This window comes from Mustela lutreola, chromosome 10, assembly GCF_030435805.1.
Source record: "Mustela lutreola isolate mMusLut2 chromosome 10, mMusLut2.pri, whole genome shotgun sequence".
Lineage (NCBI taxonomy): Eukaryota > Metazoa > Chordata > Mammalia > Carnivora > Mustelidae > Mustela > Mustela lutreola.
Genome location: NC_081299.1, coordinates 42,274,866 through 42,302,733, shown reverse-complemented (window position 1 = coordinate 42,302,733; position 27,868 = coordinate 42,274,866). Strand labels below are relative to the sequence as shown.

The 27,868-nt window shown below is 45.0% G+C and overlaps 2 protein-coding genes across 9 annotated transcripts in view; one reads left to right on the top strand and one right to left on the bottom strand.

Moving 5' to 3' along the window:
* The window catches only part of ECHDC2 (enoyl-CoA hydratase domain containing 2), a 33,308-nt gene extending 8,211 nt beyond the window's left edge, over positions 1 to 25,097 (top strand). Inside the window, exons 2-10 of one of the 8 annotated variants that reach the window (XM_059135987.1) lie at positions 10,921 to 10,988; positions 11,073 to 11,160; positions 14,395 to 14,481; positions 15,282 to 15,371; positions 16,765 to 16,824; positions 17,255 to 17,442; positions 21,497 to 21,547; positions 23,472 to 23,519; positions 24,379 to 25,097. In XM_059135987.1, coding sequence (XP_058991970.1) covers positions 10,921 to 10,988; positions 11,073 to 11,160; positions 14,395 to 14,481; positions 15,282 to 15,371; positions 16,765 to 16,824; positions 17,255 to 17,442; positions 21,497 to 21,547; positions 23,472 to 23,519; positions 24,379 to 24,456 — 758 coding nt within the window. In that variant the 3' untranslated portion in view covers positions 24,457 to 25,097. Of the gene's footprint in view, positions 1 to 10,920; positions 10,989 to 11,072; positions 11,161 to 14,394; positions 14,482 to 15,278; positions 15,372 to 16,764; positions 16,825 to 17,254; positions 17,443 to 21,496; positions 21,548 to 23,471; positions 23,520 to 24,378 lie in introns of all 8 variants that reach the window. The other 7 variants (XM_059135988.1, XM_059135985.1, XM_059135986.1 and 4 more) reach the window with 7 other exon arrangements.
* Positions 24,737 to 27,868, bottom strand: part of ZYG11A (zyg-11 family member A, cell cycle regulator) — an 86,605-nt gene continuing 83,473 nt past the window's right edge. The window contains 2 exon segments of the mRNA XM_059138514.1: positions 24,737 to 24,883; positions 27,537 to 27,778. Of these exon segments, the coding sequence (XP_058994497.1) occupies positions 24,737 to 24,883; positions 27,537 to 27,778 (389 nt within the window).

The following is a 27,868-nucleotide window of genomic DNA, read 5'->3' as shown; positions in this document are numbered from 1 at the left end:
TCTGTCTGCCTGTGCTCACTCTCTCTGACCAAAAAAAAAAAAAAAAAAAAAAAACCAACTATATATAGATATAAATATAAATATAATATTTTATAATATTAAATATAAATATAAATATCTATATATAGATATATCTATATATTTTATATCTATATCTATATATAAAATTTAAAACTTTAGGAAATGCATAGAATCTCTAGAATAGTTATAGCATTTACTCAAATGTAACCCAAGGTTTATTATTTGTTTAGCAATACTTCCTGAGTAACTTAGCATACCAAGGAAAATTCTAATGAGTTAAAGAGATTTAATTTACAATTTAAATCTTGTCAACATCTGCTAAAGTCGTATAAAATTTTAAAGCACTTGCCTAAATATAATTAGGGATGTTAAAGACCTGATACAGGCAAAATGTGGGAAATGGTTTTACTGGGCAGGCAAAGAGGAAACAACTATTTACATTTTCTTCCTAACAGCAGATTAATTTAAGAAAACTGTCTTTTTGAATGGAGACCATTTTAATCTTATACCAGTATACCTTTAAAACCCATTCATTTCAATCTTAGTCTGTTCTGACCACACCTAAAACTTTTTTTCTGAAGGTTTCCCTTCACAAACCTTTTACTTTCTTTTACATTTATATTTTGTCCCAAGCCACTTCTTTTCAAACCATCTCATTTAGAACAAAATTACCTTTTATCTTTAACAAAATGCATTCCCATTCCATATCTTTCTTAAGTATCTATTTTTCCACATACAGAATTGTTTCCCATATTTCCATTAGTCTTAGTTACAGTTAGAATTTTGTACTCTTAGAAACACCTTAGTCTCTAGTCAGTTAAGTATTAACAACTTGTGAACTGTTGCAACAGAATTTTCAGATGGCAAATTTATAAATCAGTTAAGCACAAAACATGTTTACCAACAGATTTAAATATTCTTAGTTTCTTTGCAGTAAGTCAAAAGCATTTACTTGACTTAGTATTTTATCCTATTTGAAAGACCTAGATGTCCAACGAATTTAATTCCATTTGTCATCCAAGCAAAACTTTAACTTTCAGGTTACCAAAGACTTTGAAAGCTATATAAACAATTACCCATGAAAACTCTGAGACAATGAACCATCAGTTTAGTCATCTTTTTGCTAACAACCCAGCAGAGGTAACATGAGGTTATTTGACCTTCAGTAAACCTTGACAGAATAAAAGTTTCACACTTACTGCTGTAACTTCGAAGACAGGTCTATCTTAATTAAACCAACAAACGTAACTTAATTTAAATACTGATTTATGTTCCACCAGGGCCCACCCCATTTTCAGTATTTACCTAAGACACGGGTGGGGAAATCTGAAGCTGGGGGTGTTAGGTCCGGGGTGCTCTTCTTGCTCCTTAGTAGTGAAGAGAGAAGGAGCCTTGGTGCATGGTCTGGAGGCCAGTCTTGCAGGCCGCACCACGATGGTGCAGAAACGGGAGAAGGGGGAGACAGAAGAAACAAAGTGCTGCCAAGAGGCAGAGAAAGGATTTCTGGTTTTAGAGCTCATCAGCCCCAACAGAGAAGCACACGCTGTGTTTTCCCGCCAAAAAGGGGGGAGAGGTTAAGCAGTCCATGTCCGGCCAGAGAAGAGAGCGAATTTCCCTGAAACAAAGGAGTTTGGGCAGCTGCTTGGGAATATTCCTTAAAATCTTTGCCTTGAGTTAGACTAACTCCAATTGGCTCCAGTTAAAGCCATTAACACAGGAAATGAGTGAGGGAGAAGCCCTCACATCTATTAGGAGGGACAGAGAGAAAGTCAGAGTCCCCTTTGCTAGGGATGGCCTGTGTATCCTCCAGCAACCTGGGTTTACAAGGAGAAGGCTTCTTTACATAATTATCATCCAGCATGTCTGGAGGGAGTTTACTAGCTGACTCATTTGGGCAAACACATTCTGCAAAAGGCCTTTAGGTCGGGGTCCTGGTGTAGAGCATTGAAGGCCTAGCTATGAGCAATGAAGGTACCCTAGGTCCATTTGCCCTGTTTCCTGCAGAGGAGATCTAACTGATAGATCCCACTGAGGCCATGCAGTGTGACAGGAGCTCTGTCCTTTCCTAAGTTTTGCAATCCAAATTATTTCCAGTGGGTTAAAAGGCACTCTAAAGTAGAGTCCTTGGAAACTGATAAGAAGCCTACTGAGGCCATGCTCCCAGTAAAGGAGGTCCATTACCAAATCCCTCCTGACTCGTGGGTGGCGTCCCACACAGGATTATGTCAGAGGTTCCCGTGTGTCAAAATCGACCTGAGGCTTCCCTCAAGACATCGCTGTTGATCACAATCCTGCCTTACCCAGGAAGGCGTTCCTGCACGTAAAAGGCCCTGGAGGGGTGCCGGCACCCCTACCCTTCTCCATTGCATCCTAGGTTGCCAATGGGTGCCTGGTGAATGGACCAAAATACTGTGCCATGCTATGCCATCTTCTGTCCTGAAGATTGCATACTGTTTTGCCATTTTAACCCATGGAAATACTAGAAAAGTGAGGCGCTGGGTGGCTCAGTGGGTTAAAAGCCTCTGCCTTTGGCTCAAGTTACTATCTCGGGGTCCTGGGATGGAGCCCTGCGTCGGGCTCTCTGCTCAGTGGGGAGCCTGCTTCCTCCTCTCTCTCTGCCTACTTGTGATCTCTGTCTGTCGAATAAATAAAAATTTAAAAAATCTTAAAAAAAAAAAGAAATACTAGACAAGTTTGTCAAGAGGAAATTACCCAATTTCATAGCTTTAAGTAGTTTGTAAAAGACACTGACGAGAAACAGTAAAGATTGAAATCCATCATGGTCTATGTGACATTCCAACACATGTGGTCCTTACAGCAAACTTACCTAGGAAATGGTCCCTGGTTGCATTTTAATTCAATCAGGTACTGGTTTTTTTTTTTTTTTTTTTTTTTTTAAAGATTTTATTTATTTATTTGACAGAGAGAGATCACAAGTAGGCAGAGAGGCAGGCAGAGAGAGAGAGGAGGAAGCAGGCTCCCTGCTGAGCAGAAAGCCCGACGCGGGACTCGATCCCAGGACCCTGAGATCATGACCTGAGCAGAAGGCAGCGGCTTAACCCACTGAGCCACCCAGGCGCCCCAATCAGGTACTGGTTTTGACCGGCTCCCAGTGGTGGTCCTGTGGCCAGAAATGGCTAGGCCAGGGATGTGGAGGGGATCACATTAGACCAATCAGGAGGAAACCTCACACGGGATTCTTAAGGTTGGCAGCCATCCTGGTGACTTAGGTGGCTGTCCCGAGCCCAAGACAAGACCACTTGGTGTAAGAACAGGAACAGAGAGAGGGCATCAAGTTTCTGAGTCTTACTACCATTCTGGCCAGGGTACTGACTTCCAGCCAAAACGCAGACATTCTCCTCCTGTAGAATAGCCACAGGTTAGAGAGGATTCCAGCCTGAGCAATCGACTTGCAAGTGTTCCAATAAGACCACACTCCTTGAAAAGCCCCTGAAATGAGACTAAAGGAAGAGGAGAGAATTTTGCACTGAAGCTCAGAGTCCAAATGTAAAGACTCACACCCCCATGTTCGGCCACCAAATGATGAAATTCTAGTATATATGTGAGATTTGGTGGAGGGAGGTCCAGAGTCAAGGACTAAGAAAGAATTCTTGAGACATCTTTGGTGCAAAATGGTGGTATATTAAGGCATGGGGATAGCACCTGTGGGCAGGAAGAGCTGCTGCCCCTGGGTTGTGAGGGGTGGGTAGTTATATATCATGGGAGTGGGGGAAGTAAGGAAAAGGGAGGTTTCAATAGAACTTTCGTATGCTAAAGAGGACCTACATGATACCAGGTACCAGAGTCCTTGCCATTGCCAAGGTTGTTCTGCCCTTTTTAGCAAGCTATTAAGATAGCTGGGAGATTCCTAAAGAATGTCACATATGTCCCTCCCAGGAGTGGGGGTGGGAGAAGGTTGCTGGGTGTCAGCTTTTGCTTTGTCCTCAGCCAGCCTTCTGTTTCCTCATCATGAAGAGGGACTGATTATGTAAGATTTTCTATCCTCTGGACAGGTGGGTAATGTTAGGGCACCAGGAAGTTGAGTCTATAGGTTTCTGGAGAGTGCTTTTTTCTTATGAATCATTAAAGCAGTTGCAAATGGATCAAGACTGGAGTCCTGCTGGAAGCTGATCTCTAGCAGTTAACCTTTTGTTTTTCCCCTTTCCTTTGTTCTGGGGCAGCCAGGTGTGCCTGAGGAATGTCGCACTTGTTCTAGCTGGGTGCAGGGCAGGGGCAGGTGTCACAAAGCAGCTTGTGCTTTGCCCTCAGCCTACCTTCTCCCTCATCAACTGGCAGAGAACATTTTCGATTGCACCTGTTGTGTTGTTTTTGCAGGGGTGAGAGGAGACCAAAGTGCATTCAGTGGGGTTACTCACGGACCTCATTTACCATCAGTGCAAAACCAGTTCTGTTTTGGCTTTACTTTCTCCCCAATCCCAAGCCCTCTCCCTAAATTTGTTGTAACTTGGTTTGTGTTTTAATTTACGTAGTTCTTTTTTTTTTTTTTTTTTTTTAAGATTTTATTTATTAGGGCGCCTGGGTGGCTCAGTGGGTTAAGCCGCTGCCTTCGGCTCGGGTCATGATCTCAGGGTCCTGGGATCGAGTCCCGCATCGGGCTCTCTGCTCGGCAGGGAGCCTGCTTCCTCCTCTCTCTCTCTCTGCCTGCCTCTCTGCCTACTTGTAATCTCTGTCAAATAAATAAATAAATCTTTAAAAAAAAAAAAAAAAAAAAAGATTTTATTTATTAATTTGACAGAGAGAAATCACAAGTAGACAGAGAGGCAGGCAGAGAGAGAGAGGGAAGCAGGCTCCCTGCTGAGCAGAGAGCCGGATGCGGGGCTCGATCCCAAGACCCTGAGATCATGACCTGAGCCAAAGGCAGCGGCTTAATCCACTGAGCCACCCAGGCGCCCTAATTTACGTAGTTCTAATGTACATAGATGGTGGTGTACTGTATACATCTTGTGTTTATTCCTTCGTCTTCCCCCCTGCCTGATTCAAAGGTTTTTGTTTTGTTTTGTTTGTTTGACAATGTAGAGAAGTTTATTAAGTGAAGATACAGAAAAACCTCTCAAGAATGAGAGGGGTCCCCACCAGGGTTGTCAACCAGGGCCATTAGGGTTGGTCTTTTATAGAAAGCTAACCAGGGAACTTAAATCCTCTTAACTTAACCAATCCTCTTGACTTACTCCTTTTTTAGGGGCGGTCATTCTTTGTTGGTCACAGGTTGTTACCATAAAGACACCCACCCCCACGCCTAGGGCAGGGTGGTCCGATTTGTCCCCTTATTTCTGGTTTCCCCACACCTCCACCTTTTGGGGATTTCTGAGAGCCTGATCACTTAGCTCCCTATCTCTCCCTACATAGCTCCCCTGTCCCTTCCTCATTCCGCCCCCTGGAACAGTAACTCTAACTGCCCTTACGGAATGGGATGATGATCGCTCTGGCTGCTTCCTGCTGAAATAAGGCAGTGGGCTTATGGCAGTTAGAATCTATCCAAGGGTCCATCCAGGTGCTTATGGTATGACTCCAGGGGGTCATGATGAGCAGCAAACAGTGCAGGGAACCCTCCTACACTGTTGGTGGGAATGCAAGCTGATTCTAAGTTGTTGTTGTTGTTGTTTTTAAGATCTTATTTATTTATTTGACAGAGAGAGCGCCAGAGAGCACAAGCAGGCAGAGGGAGAAGCAGGTTCCCTGTTGAGCAGAGAGCCAGATGTGGGGCTTGATCCCAGAACCCTGAGATCAGGACCTGAGCCAAAGGCAGAGGCTTAACCCACTAAGCCACCCAGGCTCTCCAGATCACTATCTCTTTGATAATCAGTGACCTGAAACAAGGATTTGTGCCTCAACTTTACAAAACAATCACTTGTCAAATTAAGGCTCACTTGCAAATGACAGAATGTTTTATCCCCAAAACACCCCCAAGGGTTGGCAGATTAAGCCTCTGCCCTTGCTAGAGGGCAAGTAGAAGGCTGGAGAAAGGCCATGAGAAGGGAACTACTGAGAAAAGGTGGAGGAGGCAGGAGGAGGGGGAGGCTCACAGAGGAGAATCTATTCCCCTCCAGCCCATTTTAGAGTCATTTGATGTTTGCATTAGAAGGCAGGGCTTCTGCTCCTACGGAAGCTGATGGCACCACAGCATTCTGCACTTCTTTACCTGTTGCCCTTGAAAATAGGATTAGTTGGGGCGCCTGGGTGGCTTAGTCCTCAAGCATCTGCCTTTTGGCTCAGGTCATGGTCCCAGCGTCCTGAGATCCAGTCCCACATCGGGCTCCTTGCTCAGTGGGAAGCCTGCTTCTCCCTTTCCCATTCCTCCTGCTTGTGTCCCCTCTCTGTGTCTCTCTCTGTCAAATAAATAAATAAAATCTTTAAAAAAAGAAAAGAAAATGGGATTAGATTTTTAACCACTCTTGGCTCTTCTTATGATTTGACTCAATTCCTTAGCTGGGTGCGCAGGGTTCACCTTCTCATCTTCTCTCTTCGAGCCGGGGGTTCATCTTACACTGTCCCACTTCTGGTTTGTCCCCTTGAATTCTCTTTCCTCTCTGCTGATATAAGTCCTTCTGCAATTACTCCTCCCCCTCCCATTATCCCTTTACTTTCCATGTATCTGGACTGGGCTCTCTCATAGGCTGTTTGTTAGCTCTGTGGAAGTAAGGATTGCCAGCTGAGTCTGGCTGTTAATATAAGGCACATTCACTTCTTCTCTGGGGCTCAGTTTCCCCTTCTATATAGTATGGGGTTGTAAAACCACTTGGTCCCTAATACCTTGCAGTGTTTTCTTTTTTCTTTTTTAAATGATTTTATCTGGGGCGCCTGGGTGGCTCAGTGGGTTAAGCCTCTGCCTTCCGCCCTGGTCATGATCCCAGGGTCCTGGGATTGAGCCCTACATCAGGCTCTCCGCTCAGCGGGAAGCCTACTTTCCCCACCCTCTCTGCCTGCCTCTCGGCCTGCTTGTGATCTCTGTCTGTCAAATAAATAAATAAAATCTTCAAAAAAAAAAAAGTTCTTAAAAAATAAATGATTTATTTATTTGCGAGAGAGAGAACGCACCCGCGCGCACACAAGCAGGGGGTAGGGGCAGAGGGAGAGGGAGAAGCAGACTCCCCATTGAGCAGGAAGCCCAACGTGGGGCTCCATCCCAGGTCCCTGAGACCTGAGCAGAAGTTAGATGCTTAGCTGACTGAACCACCCTGGTACCCCTTACAGTGTGCTTTCTATTGACTCTTCCAGGGAGCAAGAATTTTCTGTCCTCTTCAAGGTCTTTCTGGCTGGACTAAGAATCAAATTGACGTGAAATAGATTAACAGGAGAAAATCAAATTTAATTCTGTATGTACAGGGAATTCATACAGACATGGAAATTCCAAAAACGGGCAAAATGAGATACATAAGTCACTCTGAACTAAGGAGAAGAAGGTAGGGGTCTGGAACTTCAGAGGGAAGGAATACAATTCACAAAAAAGATGAAAAGGAGTAAATGTTTGCTAAACAAATGTTTGCTGGGCCACCCAGAAACAATGGGACATAGAGGACTTTGATCAAACAGGCCATAGAGTGCCTGGGTGACACAGTCGGTTAAGGGGTTAAACTTCTGAGTCTTGGTTGCTGCTCAGGCTCAGCAGTCAGCAAGTATGCTTAACGTCTTTCTCTCTCTCCCTTTGTCCCTTACCTTCTACTTGCTCTCTTGAGTTCTCCTCTCTCTCAAATAAATAAACCTTTTTTTGAAAATATTTTATTTATTTATTTGAGAGAGTGAGAGAGTGAGCATAAGTTGGGGGAAGGAGCAGAGAAAGAGGGAGAAGCAGACTCCCCACTGAGCAGGGACCCGGACTTTGGGCTCCATCCCAGGACCCCAGGACTATGACCTGAGCCAAAGGCAGTCCGTTTAACCGACTGAGCCACCCAGGTGCCCCTCAAGTAAATAAATCTTAAACAAGGCATCTGGGTGGCTCAGGGGGTTAAAGCCTCTGCCTTCCACTCAGGTCATGATGCCAGGGTCCTGGGATGGAGCCCCGCATCAGGCTCTCTGCTCCGCAGAGAGCGGAGCAGGGAGCCTGCTTCCTCTCCTCTCTCTGCCTGCCTCTCTGCCTACTTGCGATCTCTCTCTCTCTGTCAAATAAATAAATAAAATCTTTTTAAAATCAATCAATAAATAAATCTTAAACAACAATAACAAATCAGGTCTTGCTATGTTCCTTCCAGTCTACCATACATAGTTCATAGTAGTTATTTATGGTGATAACACTCTTCCTGGATCAGATCCTGTATCTAAATTCTTTTTGGGCAGTTGTTGGGGAGGGGGAGGTAAAGAGCTCTTCCTGAATTTGCTGGGTTTGACTGTTTTTTAACTCAAATAATCTTCATGCCAAAGTGACCCAAAGAAGCCTGCTCTTGGTCCCTGCCACTCCCCCCTATATTACCTGACCTGAGATGGAGGCCATCCAGTTAGAAGTGAGCTAAGGTCAGCTGCTAAGGAAATTATTAACCAGTGGCTTATGGGTTTGGTAAGATCGGAGATAGTGTGATACAGATCTACTGCACTGCAGAGGGCAATGCTCTCGGTATCAGAGCTCAACAAAAAGCTTCAGGACCATGGCTGAGTTCTCTCTTATTTCTCCAGGATTTGACATGTAGGAGTACAAACTGAATGAAAGCCAAAGACACCCTGTCTGGCTCCTCATAGCACCCAGCTTGAAGTTCTTTCCTTCTCTTGAATCCTGGAATTTTCCCTAGCATCTATTCCTTTTTCCTGTTACTATACCCATAAACTCTGGATAAGCACTTATGGGCATCATCTTTTTTTTTTTTTTTTTTTAGATTTTTAGATTTTATTTTTAAATACTCTGTACACCCAGCATAGGGTTTGAACTTACAACTCCAAGATTTAGTAAGAGTCACATGCTCTAGCAACTGAGCTAGCTAGGTGGCCCAAGCATTATCGCCTTAAATCCTCTAACAACCTTTTTATAATTTCTTTTTATGGATCAGGAAATTGAAGGCCTGAAGAGTAAACCAACTTGCCCAAGGTCAATGGCTAAGCTGTGACTTGAGCCGAGCACCCTATTTGTCTTCTGAAGAAGAAGATAAAGATGGAGAGAAGGGATAGAGATGAAATATGGGAGACATCCAGCCAGTAAGAAAGGAGACAGAACAGGAAAGTGAAGAAGAGAAAGTTTCTATCAATCTCAAGATGTCGTGACTGTGTTAGTTTTCTATTGCCACATAACAAATTACCTCAAGCTTTACAATAACTTTAAGCTTTACAATAACTCAAGCTTTAAAATAACACACATTTATTGTCTTATAGCTTCTGGAGGTCAGAAGTTCAAGCATAATTGGGCAGGGTTCTCTGCTTCAGGGATTTACTGAGTTGTAATCCCGGGAGTTGGCCAGGGCTGTGGTCTCATTGTAGGCTTGACTAAGGAGAGATCTACTTCCAAGCTGGGGGCTGCCTCTAGTTGCTTGCCACATGACCCTCTCTATAGGCCCACTAGTTTGGCTAGTGTGCCCTAGCAAGAGAGAGTCTTATGTATGCATTGTAGCCTAATGATGGAACTAACACCTCATCACCAGTGCCATATAATTAAACCGCAGTCTTGGAAGTGACATTTTATGATCTTAGCTGCATTCTTTTGGTTAGAAGCAATTCACAGGCCTTGCCCACACTCCAGGGAAAGAGATTATTAAGGCCATGAAGATTGGGCCCAGTCTAGGGTCTATCTGCCACGAAGACCTTGGATTGCTATACTCCACGAAGACCTTGGACTGCTATACTCCAGTGTGGTTTATCTTTATCTACTAGAGTTTTTCTTCCTTTAAATTGTAGCATTTTCTCTCCTGGAGCTCTAGAGCTGGAGAAGACCTTGGGCGCCTCTGTGGGACTTCCAGAGGCCTGCTGGGCTCAAAGAACTTTTTGAAGGTTTCCAAGGAGGCCAAGGAGGCCACCTAATCTGAAATGTTATGGTTTTCTGTCCTGAACCACAGTTCTCTAACTCCTGGCTGGAAACTCTGTCCCTTGAGAGCCCTGAAACTTTCATTGTTCCTTCCCGTGTTACAGATCAACTCACACTGAGAAAGCCATCTTAATAAATAGGGCTTGCTCCACAGACAAGGCTAAGAACCCTGGAATGAAATAATGAGAGGACTTTGAAGGCTAAAGGATAGGTAAACATGAGAGGGAAAACAGCCAAGAAGGTATAAGAGTACTTGAGCCCATGCCCAGAGCTGGGCTCTCTTCTCTACAACTGGTCCAGATTGTGGGGGCGGGTTGAGGCTAGAGTAGGAAGCAATGGCCAGATTGGGGAAGGGGGGCATCTTTTGGGTGATATTAAGGAATTTGACTTAATTTTGGTGAGAAGGGAAAGGGAGGGACGTGATTGGATTTGGGTTAGAAAGAGGATTTGGACCCAAATGAGGGAATCACTGTGGAGACGGGAGGAAGAGCAAGACTGAAGGCAGGAGGGCCAGTTGGGCAACTCATGTAGTAGAGGAGAGAGCCCATATCAGGTTACTGGCTGCAGGGAGGGTATCAGCTGAAAGGTCTGAGATCTGTTTAAGAGGTTGAATTGTTCAGTGAGACTGAGTAAATTGCATAGGTTAGGAAGAGGGAGCAGCAGCCTTCTGGGTTGACAGATCATTTGCTAACGAAGGGTACAGGAGAAAGACTGAGCCATGGGTTTACAAGCTCTTCCACTTCTGTGAAGCAGAAGGAACAAGTAGTTATTCTCTACATTTTATCGTCAGGGAAACTGAAGCATGGGTGTATGTGACTTGTCCCAAGTCCCAGTGCTCATGAAGTGTAGAGGTTGCCCAGAACCCGGGCTGCTGCCTCCATACCCCAGCCCAGGAGTGAGCAGGCCTATTGGCTCACCCAAGGCTACCCTGTCACTTGCAGGAATCACTGAGATTCTGATGAACAGACCGAGTGCCCGTAATGCTCTGGGGAACGTCTTGGTCAGCCAGGTGAGAAAGGGCAGACACCAGGGTGGGGCGGGGGTGTTGGGCTGGGGCTGGGCTGGGGGGTATCTGACAAGGTCTCCTCTGCAGCTGCTGGAAGCTCTGGCCCAGCTGCGGGAGGACCAGCAAGTGCGTGTTCTGCTCTTCAGAAGTGGAGTGAAGGGTGTGTTCTGTGCAGGTGGGTTTCCTCTCCTGCCTGTACCCCTCCCTCTGGGCTCATCAGGATATCCCCAGCCTACAGGGGGTCAAGGGCTGAGGTGAGCTCTAGCATAGGACTTACTATTCCCGTTTTTCAGATGTGAACTCAAAAACTCAAGAGGTAAAATTCCTTGCCTAGTGTTACACAGCTAGTAAGAGGTAAAACAGAATTTTACCTTGGCCCCTCTCATCCCCAAATCCTTGTTCTTTCTGCTACACCATGCTTTGTTCTGACCCTTCACTGAGGAAATGAAGAAACCGAGTCCAGTGACATTCACAAGGTCCGTGGCCAAGATAGGACTCTGTGCCCCTTTGCCCATCCACAAGATCTCAGTCCCTGTCACCATAGCTCTCCACTGCCCCTTGACAGTTTGGTTCTCACAAGAGGACAAGCACCATGAACTTCTGTTTCAAAGACTAGAAACATCCCATCCCACAAGAAGCAAGTGAGTGAGAGATATGCTGGGCTGAGCTAAGAACCCACTCTGGGGTGATTGGGGAAGGGACAACAGTGGTCAGTGGGGATGTGGGAAGAGGACGTGGGGCACTGTAGGAGATCTGGGTCTGTTCCTGACTTGCTCTGGAATCCTGAAATCACCCCTACCCCTCCCTGCACCTCAGTTTCTCCATCTGTCATGAGGGGTTGGAACTAATCAAAGACTTGCAAGGGCTCTCAGCTCTGACTTCTTAGTCTCAGGCTTGAAGAGAATATACTCACCTCCTACTCTTACCTCCACGCCCCTGCTAGCCTTAGATGACACTACTTTGACCAAGGTCCTTGCCCACCTCCATGCCACTGTATCCTGCCCTCGCTTCTCAGTTCTCATCTTACCTGACTGCTCAGTCTCCTTGGACCACACTTGTCCCCTCCTGTTAAAAAATAATCAATGTCAACTGTTTCTCAATAAAACTGAAAAGAAATTATATATATATATATATATATATATTAAAGATTTTATTTATTTATTTGTCATAGAGAGAGAAGCGAGAGCAAGCACAGGCAGACAGAGTCCCAGGCAGAGGCAGAGGGAGAAGCAGGCTCCCCGCCAAGCTAGGAGCCCGATGCAGGACTCCATCCCAGGACGCCGGGATCACGACCTGAGCTGAAGGCAGCCGCTTAACCAACTGAGCCACCCAGGCTTCCCAAGAAATAATATATTTTAAATATTATATTATACATTTAAAATTGTGGTAAATATACACATTACACAGTTTACATTTTAACCATTTTTAAGTATAAAATTAAGTAACACTGAGTATAGTGTGGTGCAACTATCTGAGTCACAAGGCCATGCAACTATCGCCACCATCCAGTTAAAGAAATTTTTCAGGGACGCCTGGGTGGCTCAGTTGGTTAAGCAGCTGCCTTCGGCTCAGGTCATGATCCCAGCGTCCTGGGACCGAGTCCCACATCGGGCCCCTTGCTCGGCAGGGAGCCTGCTTCTCCCTCTGCCTCTGCCTGCCATTCTGTCTGCCTGTGCTCGCTCTCTCTCCCTCTCTCTGACAAATAAATAAAATTTAAAAAAAAAAAAAAAAAAAAGAAATTTTTCATCATCCCAAATTCTGAACTCATTAAGCAATTCTTCCCCATTCCTCCTTCCCCTACCAGGCCCTGATAATCTCTGTTGTACTCTCTCTATATATAAAGTTACCTCATACAAGCAGAATCATATATTTGGTCCTTGTGTCTGGGTTCTTTTACTTAGCATAATGTCCTCAAGTTTCATCCATGGTGTAGCATGGCAGAATTTCATTCCTACTTATGGCTGAATCATATTCCATTGTGGTGTTTTTGTTATGTTAAGATTTTATTTATTTGTCAGAGAGAGGGAGAGCACAAGCAGGGGAGAGAAGGCAGAGGGAGATGGAGAAGCAGACTCCCTGCTGAGCAAGGAGCCTGAGATGGGACTTGATCCTGGGATCCTGGGATCCTGACTTGAGCTGAAGGCAGACACTTAAACGACTGAGCTACCCAGGTGCCCCTTGTTTATCTTGATGGGCACTGGGTTGTTTATACCTTTTGGCTATTGTGAATAATGCTGCTATGGGTACTGGGAGGCAAGTCTCTGAGTCTTTGCTTTTAATTCTTTCCGGAGTGGGATTGCTGGATCATATAGTAATTCTACATCTAACTTTTTTTTTTTTTTTAAGATTTTTTTATTTATTCATGGACAGAGAGAGATCACAAGTAAGCAGAGAAGCAGGAAGAGAGAGAGAGAGGAGGAAGCAGGCTCCCCGCTGAGCAGAGAGCGCAATACGAGACTTGAACCCAGGACACTGAGATCATGACCTGAGCTATAGGCAGAGGCTTAACCCACTGAGCCACCCAGGCGTCCCTACATCTAACTTTTTGAGGACGCACCCAAGTGTCTTCCATAGCAGCTGCGTCATTTCCCATTCCCAGCAGCAACGCACCGGGGTCCTCCACACCCCTGCAAGCACTTGTTTTCTGTTTCTGTTGTTGTTGTTTGTAATCCTAAATGATGTGAGGTTGGTGTCTCCTTATGGATTCTACTGGCAATTCCCTAATGACCAATGATGTTGAGCATCGTTTCTTGTGCTTATTGACCATCTGTACATATTTTCTTTGCAGAAATGTCTATTCAAGTTCCTTGTCTTTTGTGGTTTTTGTTACTGAGTTCTAGGAGTTCTTAATGTATTCTAGATTATTACCGCCTTATCAGATATGTGATTGACTTGCTAGTATTTTCCTCCATTTGGTGGGTTGTCTTTTCACTTTTTTAAAAAAAATATTTTATTTATTTATTTGACAGACAGAGATCACAAGTAGGCAGAGAGGCAGGCAGAGAAAGAGAGGGAAACAGGCTCCCTGCTGAGTAGAGAGCCCAATGCAGGGCTCAATCCCAGGACCCTAGGATTGTGACCTGAGCCAAAGGCAGAGGTTTAAACCACTGAGCCACCCAGGTGCCTCTTCTTTTCACTCTCTTGATAGTGTCCTTTGAGGCACAAAAATTTTTCATTCTGATGTCCAAGGTTTTTGTTGTTGTTGTTGCACCTGTCCTTTTTAGACATACAAACCTCCCCCCCCCCCCCCGACCTTTGCCTCCCTGGCTTCCTGGACCATGCTTTCCTGACCTTTCGCCTTCTTCTCTGGCTGCTTGTCCTCAAGTCTCCTTTGCTGGATCCTCCAACAGCCTGGGATTCAGTAATGGGTCATTTCACAAAGGCTGTCCCAACCCCTCACCATCCGCAGGTGCAGACCTGAAGGAGCGGGAGCAGATGAGTGAGGCAGAAGTGGGGATCTTTGTCCAGCGGCTCCGAGGCCTGATGAATGAGATTGGTGAGGGTCTTGGAGTGGGTTGGAGGAGGGCGTTCAGGGACCCTCCTGATGCTAGCCCTACCCCTCCTGCCATCCTCTCCCGTCAAGAAAGGACAGTTTCTGTTGTAAGCTCTGTGGAAAGACAGAGGACTCTCCCAGGTGGGATGAGCACATGGAATCCTACAAGGGGGAGGGTAAAAAGGAGGTTCAGAGGGCATTTCTCCCAGAGGGAGCTCTGGCTCTCAGCTTTTGTGTCCTGCTGGCTCTGACCCCTGACCCCTCTACCTTCAGGATTCAAGTCCAGCTACTCCATAGGAGTCAAATTTCACCAACCATGCTTTCAGGCTTTGACAATTACTGTTCCTTTTGCCTGGAATTTCTCTCCTGGGCCACCTGAACTTTTTACTTACCCTTTAAGACCACTGGGAAGCCTTCCCTGGCCCATTCTCTAAGCTTTGTCAGAGCACTGATCACCCTGGGTCATCATTGCCTGTTCATAGATCTGCCTTCCCCATGTCTATTCAATTCTATGTTCCTAGCACCGAGCAGGGGGCTTGACACACAGAACAGAAAGGCTGGTGGTCCCAGGGAGGCCAACGGTAAAGAGGGCCTGAGTGGGGATCATCTAGCCCATCTCCTCACTCCAGTACCCCAGCTTATTTCCCCAGTAAGAAAAACCTACTTCTAAGATAACTGGCAGAGGTACCTGGTAAGGTTCCAAACCTGGGACCAATGAGGCCATAGGTCCTCCCCAGCCTTGAGTCCCTGTCCCGGTCCTTCTAGGGCTTCACAGGCTGAGCCCTTCTTCATCTCCACAGCAGCCTTCCCTGCGCCCACGATTGCAGCTATGGACGGGTTTGCCTTGGGTGGAGGCCTGGAACTTGCCCTGGCCTGTGACCTCCGAGTAGCAGGTACTGGGCAGAAGGAGAGGTGGGATAGGGTGAGAAGGGATGTGTAAGTAAAACAGATTATGTCTGGGGATGCTGCAAAGTTGGCCACTACTCTGGGCTTTCCAAACAGCAGCAAAACTAAAGGCTACGTGGGAGATTGCACAGTTTGGGTGTAAGCTGGTTCCCCTCCTGGCCCAGCCCTGACTGCTGTAGTGCCTGTCATCTCTCAGAACCAGACCCCCTCATCTCTAGAATGCTTTTGCCAACCCCAGAGCAACTGGCTAGATGACAGAAGAGAGGGGAGACTGGGGACAAAGACAAATTGTTCAACTTTCTAGTTCTCTGCAACCCAATTCTGTGTCATGTTTTGCACAGAGACAGTCACAGGGTCAGCTGGTCACTACTGCCTGGCTACTCACAAACATGCCTGGGCAGGAACACTGCTCTCTGGTTCCCTGGCATCAGCCAAGGTTTGCATTACCCTTTCAGAGCAGTTGGCCTTTGCAGACTGGAGGGAGGGATGGATATAATTGATCGCCTTTAACCTGACTTAATGGTCAGGTGTACACTTCTAGGAGACAGTTAGAAAAAGTCCAAGCGCTAGGTGGTGCCACGATCTTCTCTTCCCCTCACTGCTTTCTCCTGCCACTCCAGGTAGAACATTTAGAAATATGTACCTCCAGGTACAGAGGTAGCCTGTATCTACATGATGCATTATCAAAGAGAAGGCAACAGGATACCAAGTCAGATCATGCTCCACCTTGCTTCTCATGTGCCCATATTTAGGGCAACTACCTTGCAGGGTTTGGTAGATAGCAAGGAGAATGTAAAACCCCGTAGAGGCAGTAGTGGCCGTTCCCTGCAGCCACACTGCATAGTTCAGATGGCCTGTAAGGGAATTCAGGAGATGTGGCTTGAACACAGGGAAATTTCAGCCTGATGAAAAGCCAAGGGGAGTAACTGTGGTGGGAGCAGGAGTCAATGATGCTCTAGCCCAGGCCAGAGGCAAGGGTCCAATGAGACAGAGAATCCCTTAACCCACAAATAGGCACTGGGCACCTTCCAAGAATCCCTTCCTGTTACAAGAACCATTATCTCATTTGATCCTTGGCAGCTCTCTGATGAAGGCAGAAGAGGGGGGACTTTATTTATTTATATCAGTGAATGAGGCTCACGGTGAGACTTGCCTGGATGGGCACCTCCACCCCTGGGAGAAGCAGTATGAGGGTCTGAGCCTGCTGACTTCCATGCTAGGGCTCTTCCCAAAGCAGAGTCTGTGGAGAGGTCTGCTGTAGCCACCTCATGAGGGAAGTGGTTGGTGGGTGGGGTGAGCAGAGCTTAGAGGCAGGTGTCTCTTCCCTCTGGGGAATGGCACTGCAGGAGAGCGTGCGTGCTTCACTCTGCTCTGTTTAAGCAGCTTCCTCAGCCGTCATGGGACTGATCGAGACCACCCGAGGGCTCCTCCCTGGAGCAGGTAACTACCTACTGGACCCATCCTTCTCTTACTTAATCCCCACTCTCTTTAGGTTACTTCCCTGCTTTCCTTTTTTTTTTTTTTTTTTTTTAAAGATGTTATTTATTTATTTGACAGAAAGAGATCACAAGTAGGCAGAGAGGCAGGCAGAGAGAGAGAGGAGGAAGCAGGCTCCCTGCTGAGCAGAGAGCCCGATGCGGGACTCGATCCCAGGACCCTGAGATCATGACCTGAGCCAAAGGCAGCGGCTCAACACACTGAGCCACCCAGGCGCCCCCCTGCTTTCCTTTTTTGCATTGTGCTCTGGGTTCTGCCCTTCCATCCTAACTCAGAATCTCCTCCTCTGAGAAGTCCTGGTTGACTCCCAAACTGGGCTTCTCTGGGCTCCCACTTCCCATGTGGATTTACTAACCCTGCTCCATCCCGGCAGGAGGGACTCAGAGGCTGCCTCGATGCCTGGGAGTGGCCCTGGCAAAGGAGCTCATCTTCACAGGCCGAAGACTGAGTGGTGCACAGGCCCAAGCCCTAGGACTGGTGAACCACGCTGTTTCCCAGAATGAGGAGGGCAACGCCGCCTACCATCGGGCACTGGAATTGGCCCAGGAGATCTTGCCCCAGGTGTGGCTATAGCCCAGCACAGGAGGGAGGGCCTGTGTCAGGGGCAGCAGACAGGGGTTGGAGGACACTCACCTCTGGGGAGGCCAGGGCTATGCCCCAAGGGGCCACACAAGACCCACTCATCCAGACTTATATTTAAATTCAGATTACTTAAAAATAAAACATTTAGTTTCTCAGTTACACTTTCCCATTTCAGATGCTAATAGGGACATGTGGCTATTGCCTCCTACATTGGACAGTACTGTAATAAAATGTCCCCCAAACTAAAAAAGCAACATTCTAAGCAGATAAAGAACTACCAGCTTATTTTTTCGACCACACTGCAGGGTGGAGAAATTCCTGAAATACATCATGTAAAACGTTGTGTTAGGACCCAGCGTACGTGTAGCCCTACCAGCCAGTTGCCAAAGTCCAGAGCCTGCAGGAGACAGGCCAGGATCTGGCTGATAGGGGGTCCAAGGACCTGGCAGCCTCTAACTGCGGGCTTCTCCAAGACAGAGAGGGATGTCCCAAGTTTCCATATGAAAGCAGCTTTAAATGGAGCTAGGTCTTATAATTTATAATAAACACTGAGTTAGCCCATATGGAGCACGTCCTACTCATCAGACATGATCCTATGTACTTTAAAACGTCTCTCAATTAGCACCCAGCTGAGCTGATTACCCTTGTTGTATTTGTGATGTAACAGACCCAGAAAGATTAAGTGACTTGCTCAATCAATGTCACAAAAAAGTGATTGCAATACCAGAAAAAAAGACAATACTGGTATTTGGGCTTTTATTTTGCATGATACAAAATATAATATAGAAACTGGTATTCTAAAGAGTGCAGAATATTAACCTCAAACTAAATGTCAGATCCATTTCCAACAGAAAGAATTTACAAACATGTTACAAAACAAAGATACGTTTATAAAACCGTTAGCCACATATTAAAAACAGATAAAAGTATTTTAGTTAATCACAAAAAAAGGTATTTTATTTAAGAAAGGAATCTTTCTGTCTCCCTTAAATTTAAATAATCCTTTTTGTCCTAACTTTGAGGTCTTCTTTGACAGTAAGGATTGTAACTTTTGAAAATTAATAGTGAGTTTGGTCTAAAAGAAAGCATTTGTTTTGTCTTTTTTCTTCATCACATACAAACGGAATCTGATGCTGTTACCTAGACCATTTTAATCTGCCAGGTTTCTACTACACCTGAGCAAAAAGTCTTTAAACCAACATAAAACTCTGAGTACCTCAAGGAAGTGTGTGGCTGACTTCCCTTCCCAAACTAGGGAAGGGGGAGGGGGCGGACACTAGCAAGACTTGTGGACTATAGGGTTTGTCTTTTTGCATAAATTGAATGCAAGAGGATTCAGGTTTCTGAATATACTGAAACAATGGTATTCTACTAATATAATTACTAGTAGTTCAGTACTTAAAAGTAGCTTTATATACCAAGACACTAGCTTACCAAAAATTAGTTGTAAATTCACTAATCCCAATCCTTAATTTCTAGCAGAGTTACTGGGTGCTGAGAATGAGAGGGTTCCTGGATGGGGTGAGTGTTGGGGATGGTGTGGTAGTTGGCTGTTCTCTAGAGGATAAACCACCAAGACTAGGGAGTCAACGGTAGATAGATCCACACATTCAGGAAAAAAAAATGTATGTTTTCAGCATATACACATGGACCTTATCTATATAGTTTTACTTTTCTTTGGTGAGAAATCCGTTTATTAGTTACTTATCTTTGCTGACAAGCAAAACAGAAGAGTAAAGGCATAAGGTAAAAATCAAAAATAGGGTCGAGCACCTGGGTGGCTCAGCGGATTAAGCACCTGCCTTTGGCTCAGGTCATGATCCCAGGGTTCTGGGAATGAGTCCCACACTGCACTCCCTGCTCCACAGGGAGTATGCTTCTCCCTCTGCCCTCTGCCACACCCACCCCAAGCACTCATGTTCACTCTTTCTCAAGTAAATAAAATCTTTAAAAAAAGAAAAGAAAAAAGTAGGGTGACCCAGGTGACCCTGTCATCCCAAGGCTGTCCCAGTTAAAAGTGCAAGTCCCACATCCCGATAACTATCAGTCCTTGGCAGACCAGGTTAGGTGGTCACCAAAACAGCTTTCAACTCCCCAGAGATGACTACTGGCTTCTGTTTTGTTTTTATTTTTAATTTATTGGTTTGGGTTTTTTTTTGAGATGGCCACTCTTAACTTACACACTCTTCCAGAAATTTCATTGTATATATAAGAATATATATTATGCACATATACTCACATATTTAAATAACTCTGAACTCCTTTTAAGATGGTTTGGAGGGACAAAGAACACACCTTTAGAGGCTAATCCAGTTCTAAGAGACATTAAAAATATGAAATTAAAATATGCATAGTAAGGATTCAAGCAGTATGGAAAAGTATAAAACAAAAAGTGAAGTTCTCCACTCTCCTGACTCTTCTCCCCAAAGGAGTATCACGCCAACATTTTTTACACAAACGGGATAATGATATACATACTTAGTATGCATCTTGGTTTTTTTTTCACCCAATATTTTGGAGTTTCCCATTTCAGCACATACTTACCGACCTCATTCTTTGAAATGCACACTTTTTCATTCACAGTACAGGTGTGCCATCATTATGTAACCAGTACTCTAATAATGAACATTTATGTTGCTTTGTGTTACCATAAAATAGCTGGAGTATATAACTGAACATCTTCACATACTTACAGTCCATCTGTAAGGTAGATTCCTACATGGAATTGCAACATCAGGGTACAAACATCCATCTAATAACATTTGCCAGTTCTAATCAAGTTGCCTTCAGAAGCACTGTACCAACTTACTCTATTAATAATGTATGCAAATACCTATTTCCTGAATCTCAGCAAATAATAGCATTTTACAATTTACCTATACTTAGTCTTAGGTGAAAAGGGGCACCTCATGGTTTTGAACTGCATTTCTTTAAGAGTAAAACTGAGTAATCCTTGTGTTTATATTCCTTTTCTGTGAATTATCCTTATGAATATTTGTTAAAAAATTATGCCAGGTCTTTGTAAATCAAGGACATTTGCTGGTCACAAGTATCACAAATACATCTTCTGTTTTTGACTTATGTCTTATTTACGGTATTTTTCCCAATATGAGGTCATTCATATTTATGTAGCTAGCTTTTTCATTTGTGGCTTCTCTGTTAACAGACTTTAAAAATCTTTTTCTGATTGTTGTACTTACAAAAACCTCAAATAACACAATACAAGCAATAGAGGAAGTAAACGCAGTCTTTGCCTGGAAGTGAGGCTGGGGATGGAGGGCCAAGCCTGGAGAGGCACAAGTTGATTAGAAGCAAGAGCAATGAGGCAAAGGTGGCCACTCTTTGATGTGCTTGCTTCTAAGTGGCTGTATAAAATGCCCTCTTGGGATCTCAACCCAGGCTGGTCCGACTCCAAAAGCCCAAGATCCTCATCTTGACCTTTAGTTTACTCTGCTGGTATGAAACCTTCTTGCAGAGGAGGCTTACATCTGCCAAGATGAGAGGAGTAGGGGAATGGAGCAACAGTGGGAAAGGTGACTGGAAATCAAATCCAAGCTTCACCACTCTTTGGACAAACATGGCCAAGTGTTTCACCTTCCTGAGCCTCAATTAAAGATGGCACCATCCTTGAAGGGTGGGTAGCACCATTAGACAAGTCTGTGGGTAGGAAAACATTTTGTTAAGTTGTAGCATGTTATACACACTGGTGGGATGGATTAAATGACAAGAATTTGAGATAGTCAGAATTGGGAGGCTCAGGGATCAGTTAGGCTTCCTTCATTATAGATAAGAATATCAATATGGTGGCTAACTGAACATTAAAAGAAAAAGAATATCAACTGAGAAGTAGTAAGTACTAACACCAACAAAATGTCAGTAACAGTCAGTAGAAGAGCTGAAAAGTGACTCAGACTGATCTCCCTGTTGATGACTCTCCCCACCATGAAGCTATGTCTCTCTCTTCGAAACCCCTTCCCACCAACTGTTAGCACCAATTCCCTCAACCTAGCCTTTTCTCTTTTCTTTTCCCTAGGCACCCATTGCTGTGCGGCTGGGCAAAGTAGCCATTGATAGAGGAATGGAGGTAAGTAGGTTCTGGGTCAGGACTTGAATTCACTAAAGTCAGTGGGGTGGCTGGGAGGCAATGCTTTCATGCCAGTGCAGACTAAGAACACAGCTAGAAAAAACTCAAACTGGACTCTTCTAAGAGACATGGAGTCTGACCTCTCCCTCTGCCTCAGTTTACCCACCCATGAAATGTAAAGTTCGGCCAGGTGACATTCTGAATTACATTTTATCTTCATCTGTCTTCGTTAGATAGAAGGTAATTGAGGTCCAGAAAGGGTAAAAGACCTGTCTAGGGTCACAGAGCAAGTGAATAAATAGAATACAGCTCTTGTGTGGCTCCTAGGCTATGTTCTTGGGTTTGTGCTGGTGGTAAGGTGGCCTCATGGATAGAACTCAGGATGGTGTCTTAGACGCAAGCTAATTCATCCTTAAAACAACTTACTCGTCAACTCACTCATTACACACTGAATCTAGACCTGAGCTGAGAACAGGGACAAAGAGATCAGTTAAATATGGAACTGTCTCCAAGGTGGGAAGAGAGGACAGATACACACAGAATCACTAATACAAGATTAAGGATACCAAGCAGAGATGCCTGGGTGGCTGCATCAATAAGGCATGCAACTCTTGGGGTGCCTGGGTGGCTCAGTGGGTTAAAGCCTCTCTGCCTTCAGCTCGGGTCATGATCCCAGAGTCCTCAGCTCAAGCCCAGCATCGGGCTCTCTGCTCAGCAGGGAGCCTGCTTCCTCCTCTCTCTCCCTCTCTGCCTACTTGTGATCTCTATCTGTCAAATAAATAAATCTTAAAAAAAAAAAAAAAAGGTATATAACTCTTAATCTTGGGGTCGAGCCCCACATAGGTGAAGAGGTTACTTAAAAGAAGGTGGGGTATCAAGCAGACACCCTGAAGGGGTGAGAGCTGTGATATTATTGATGTGGCTAGTGGCTACTACTGGGTATTGTTGGGTTAAAGAGGTTTTGTAGATTTGGGCCTTGGGAAGGATGAGGGTTCAAGAAAAAGAGAAAGGTATGAGCAAAAGCACAGAGGTATATGAGTAAGCAACCTGACTGAACAGGAGTGAGGAATGAGTCAAACTACACAGCACAGAGATTGGCACAAAGGCTCTGGTGCTAGCCTGGCCTGGGTTCAAAGACCGCTTTTCTATATACTGTTGTGACCTTTACTTTCTTTTTTTTTTTTTCTTTTTAAAGATCTTATTTATTTGAAAGAGTGAGGGAGAGCATGAGAGGGGAGGTCAGAGGGAGAAGCAGACTCCCCATGGAGCCTGGGAGCCTGATGTGGGACTTGATCCCGGGACTCCAGGATCATGACCCGAGTCGAAGGCAGCCGCCTAACCAACTGAGCCACCTAGGTGCCCCTGACCTTTACTTTCTATGCATGATTTCTCAGCTGTATAGTAGCAATAACAGTGGAATTTATACACATATGGTGATTCTCGTAGAACAGTGCTTTTAAATGGTAGTAACAGTAAGCTTCAGGCAGTAGACGCTGGAAAGTTGTCAGAGCCTAGGATGTTATTCCCCAGGGCAATGAAAGCCTGTGAAATTTCCTTCCCAGGAGGGACAGGAGGGACAGGAGGGACAGGAGGGACAGGAGGCAGGGTACACAGCCAGATGTGAAGACGTAACTCTGGTTGTTGCAAACACAGCTCACACTTACCCTTCTCCTTGGCTCTCCAGGCCAAGTGCCATCCTCTCCAACCCTTTGTCCCAAAGTCGTTTTACCTCTGTTACAAATGGTATTCCCTCTCCAGGTAGGAAATTCCTGATCATAATCATCTCTGTTCACAGGGACTAGCCTACAATAAGCTCAATAATACTTTGCTGGAGGAATCCATGAACAGTAGGGAATGGGGGTGCAGGCAGTAGGATAGTTGGCACTAAAGTCAGGCTGATGTAGGCACCACTTCTTTCTCACAGGTGGATATCGCATCAGGGATGGCCATTGAAGGCATATGCTATGCCCAGGTACGTAACTGCTGCCAGTCCGCACATACTTCCAAGCCGAGGCCAGGCCAGAGTGGGGAGCCTTGTACAATATGTGACCAATTTAATGGTTCCTCCCAACTTGAAAAGTTAGACTCTGGACCACTGCCTCTTACAATCAGCCTGGGACAGTCCTAGGGAAACCACACTGCTTCTCTCTAGGACTGTTTCCTAGGCCATCCAATATACTCTGCCCCCAGAATCACAGAACACACAGGCAGGTACCTGACAAACCACCACTTCCACTCTCTGTACTAGTGGTTGCTGCAGAGGCTAGGCTGGAGTCAGGATGTCAAGGCCTTGGTTATAACCTGCAGGCTGTGTGTGTTCAGTGGGGGTGAGGGAGGAAGGGTGGTGGGGGTGGGGGTGGTGACCTGCGGCTTACTTAGCCTCGGATTCCTGGGTGAGTCAAAAATACAATCTCCAGGTTAACAAATATCCAGAATGCTCTTAAACAAAAAGTCCTGGAACTTGCAGAACTCAAAGCTAGATTTCTTACTGAAAAACTTAACTGTTTTTCTCTACTAAATAGCTGCATGTCAGATGGCTGCAGGCAATCAGAGCTCTCTAGAGGCATGTAAGCAGTGGGCAAGAGACTAATGGGATAGACCACAGATGCTAGAGATGTAGTCTACATTCCCTAGGAGACCAAGGAGCCACCGAGGCATTACCTCAGAGGATAGGTATGAGCAAAAGCACAGAGGTAATGGAAGAGAGGTGGAAGAGATAATGGAAGGAATTGGGACTCTGACCTTGTCATGGGGTAGACGAGTTTGAGCAGGTCTTTACTGGCCTCTGTTCCTGCAGCTCCACCCAAAATTAATACTCTGTCTTGTTTCAGAACATCCCCACCCAGGACCGCCTGGAGGGCATGGCAGCCTTCAGGGAGAAGCGGCCCCCCAGATTTGTTGGCAAGTGACTCCCATTTAACTATAAATATGGGAGATGCCTGCCTTCCAGGACAGGATCCAGAAGGAAAATTTGCAGGGTGACTGTTCATCATTTCACCTCTTCGGGCTTCAGTCTCCTCACAAGGACAAGGATAGATATAAAACAATTGGAATGGTGTTTCATACCAAGGTACTGCCCATGCTACCTACAGTTGCCTTCATAATTCCTCATCCTGACTAGATAATCGCTGGGGTCAAGTTGGCTTTGGAGCCTATCTTTCCCTCCCTATGCAAATGGCAAATTAAGGATTAAAACAGACCACTCGGGGCGTTTTTCTTGTTGGCTTTCAGGCCTGACCTCTGGCTCTCAGTTATTAGGTGCTCACCAGAGATGGCAAAAGGTTCTAAGAAGCCTCCAAGTTTCTTCCTCTGTACAACAGAGATACTACACAAACCCTGGCAGTAGCCGAACAGGCGTCAGGAATCAGACTGCCGTTCATTAAGTGCCTCAGCTGCCTTATCTGCAAAATAAAAATGCTGTGAGGAGGAAAGAAAGAAGAAAGGAAAGAAAGGAAGGAAGGGAGGGAGGAAGGGGAAAGAAAAGAAAAAAGAGAAGAGTGCTTGTGAAAGCGAACTGTGCCTCATGTTCAATAAACGGAATTATTATTAATGTACAGTGTTCTTATGAGAACCAAATGAAATTATCACTGGGAAAACCTTTTGTGAACTATACAGTGTGCCAGGCAGTCTTTGGGCTGTGGTATATAGCCTTCGGGAGCACTGAAAAGCGAGCAGTTAAGTCTGAGGGAGAGAGTAGAGGGTCAGGAAATGGGCAGGTAACAGTGGAGTGAAGCATGAAGGTTCAACAGGCATTGTGGAAAGGAGAGGAAGGCTGAGGGGGAACAGCAAGAGTGAAGGTGAGTGGGAGGATAACACACGTAGAAATGATGAAGGCTAATAAACACATGCACACTAGCTAGCCTTCCTATTGAACCAAGGTAGGAGAAGAGAAGGCTGCATCTTAAGCTTTGGCCTTACGGTCATTTTTTAATTCATCTGAGCTTCTCCAGCCTAGGCCTGGCCTAGAGACACTAAGCCAAGGGCACAGATATATATCAGTTAACATTGTTGTTATGCTGCTAAATACAAGTGTGCCCAACCCTGTGTTCCTGGAAGAAGAGTAACACAGAAGAGCCCAGGTCATAAAATCAGAACGAACTATATTAGCTGGAACTATGTCCTGGGTGTAACCACTCTGGAAAGTAACCACCTCACTGAACATCCTTTTTTTCATCTGTTAAATGGGGAGAATACAATTTATCTATCCCAGAGGATTGCTGTGAGTGAAATAAAACTTGGAGGGATGCCTAAACAGGCACTAATTCCTACATCATCCTCACATTAGCAAGAGCTAGTATCTGGTAACAGAATGTTCTAAAGTACTAGAACCCAGTTCAGGAAATGAAGACAGCCTTTTGAAATTAAGCAGAACAGAGAATAAGAGAAAATACAATGCAGTGTCAGAACTGTAGGAAGAAACAGGATGCTGGTGAGCAAGAATTTGGAATATGATTCAGAATAAGGATAAGCCTCATTTGATTCCAAAAGATGGTATACAGTACTCCAGTTAAGAGTCCAGTTAGCGGGATGCCTGGGTGGCTCAGTTGGTTGGACGACTGCCTTCGGCTCAGGTCATGATCCCGGAGTTCCGGGATCGAATCCCACATCGGGCTCCCAGCTCCATGGGGAGTCTGCTTCTCCCTCTGACCTTCTCTGCGCTCATGCTCTCTCTCACTGTCTCTCTCAAATAAATAAATAAAATCTTAAAAAAAAAAAAAAAAAAGAGTCCAGTTAGCTAAAAGCACAAATACCTAGTATGAAAATATGCTACTCTTCATAAAGGAATTTACTTTTGTTTTTTGGACAGATGAATGGTAAGACCCATTTCATTAGCTGTCAGTAATAAGGAAGGAATTCATACTCTGTTCCACAGAGGTTTGCAAAGGACAAAAACAGAAGCTTCTGGTAGTGTGCACTGCAGCTGAGGTTGGTTCTTAAAAGCCCCTATTTTTCTTGCTTCCATGCTAGGCAAGAGCACTCTTGAAATCTATAGCAAAATATTTTTTTTGGCTTCCTCTTCCTCTTGGATTGGTCACAGTCCCACAATATCAAAACTTGACAGGATCAAGATTTACAGTCCCCATACAGTCTTCACCTAAACACTCTACTAGAACTCCTAAGTTCTACTCTTTTCCACCACCACACCCACTTACACAGAATGTCCCGTTCACTCAATCGAATGTGTCAAGTTGGAGGAAGAAAGGCCAGAGGCAGAATATCCAAAATTGGTTAAAAAAAAAAAATTTTTTTTCTTCCCTCTACCCCCATAAGTGGAAGATACTTTGGTATTTATTTTATTTTATTATTATTTTTTTAATTTGACAGAGAGAGACACATCAAAGGGAGGGAACATAAGCAAGGGGAGAGGGAGAGGGAGAAGCAGGCTTCCTGCAGAGCAGAGAGCCGGATGCGGGGCTTGATCCCAGGACCTTGGGATCATGACCTGAACCAAGGCAAATGTTTAGCAACTGAGTCATACCCAGGCACCCTGGGTATTTTATTTAAAAAAAAAAAAAAACAAAAAAAACCACCCCCCCCCCGCTCCTTTTTCCTCTCCTCCAATGGAAATTCTGCCTCCAGTAAGCATGTATTAACTTTTTTACATACTTCTTTTCTCTTAGCCTCACATAAGTAGGAATAGTAACTCAGGATACTCTTTTAAACATGAAATTTAACATAAATACTAAGGTATCCCCATAGGTCTTTCTTTTCCCCTTCTTCTGACAAATTCCCAGATTTAAGAAACTGGCCAGGGTTAGGAAAAGTAACTGGCAGTGCTGTTGCAACACAAGCTCACAGATCTTCCCACAGAGTCCAAGACTTGACTTTTCAAAACTACTGAAGGGGTGTTTGCAGAATGATTCCAACGTGATTTGGGATTGCGGCTGTCATTCAAATCCAACCTTTCTGTAGTCTACAGAAAATCAACAATAAAAGGCCAGTGAGGCAGCCAACCCACAAACTCCAATGACAACTGGTTCCAACATACAATTGCTGGCAAGGCAGAAGTCCTGACAATGAGAACAGAGAGCACCTCTGAAGCCCCACAGATTAAGAAGGGCATTCAACACAGAGGAGGGGGTCTCTGATAGTTCATGAAATGCATTCTGAAGTCATCTAGAATGGAGGTTGCAATCTGCTGTGTTTGGGGGTCTGCCTCACTGTGCTCCTGGATGTCACACAAAAGCTGCAATCCTTCTTCTTCAACTAACATTTTGCAGTATTTGCTGGCTGAAAGAAAATCAAACAAAGAAACTTGGTGGACAAACTGGCATTTTAAATATTCCCAAGTCACCACATTCACCTTTTTGAAAAAGGGGT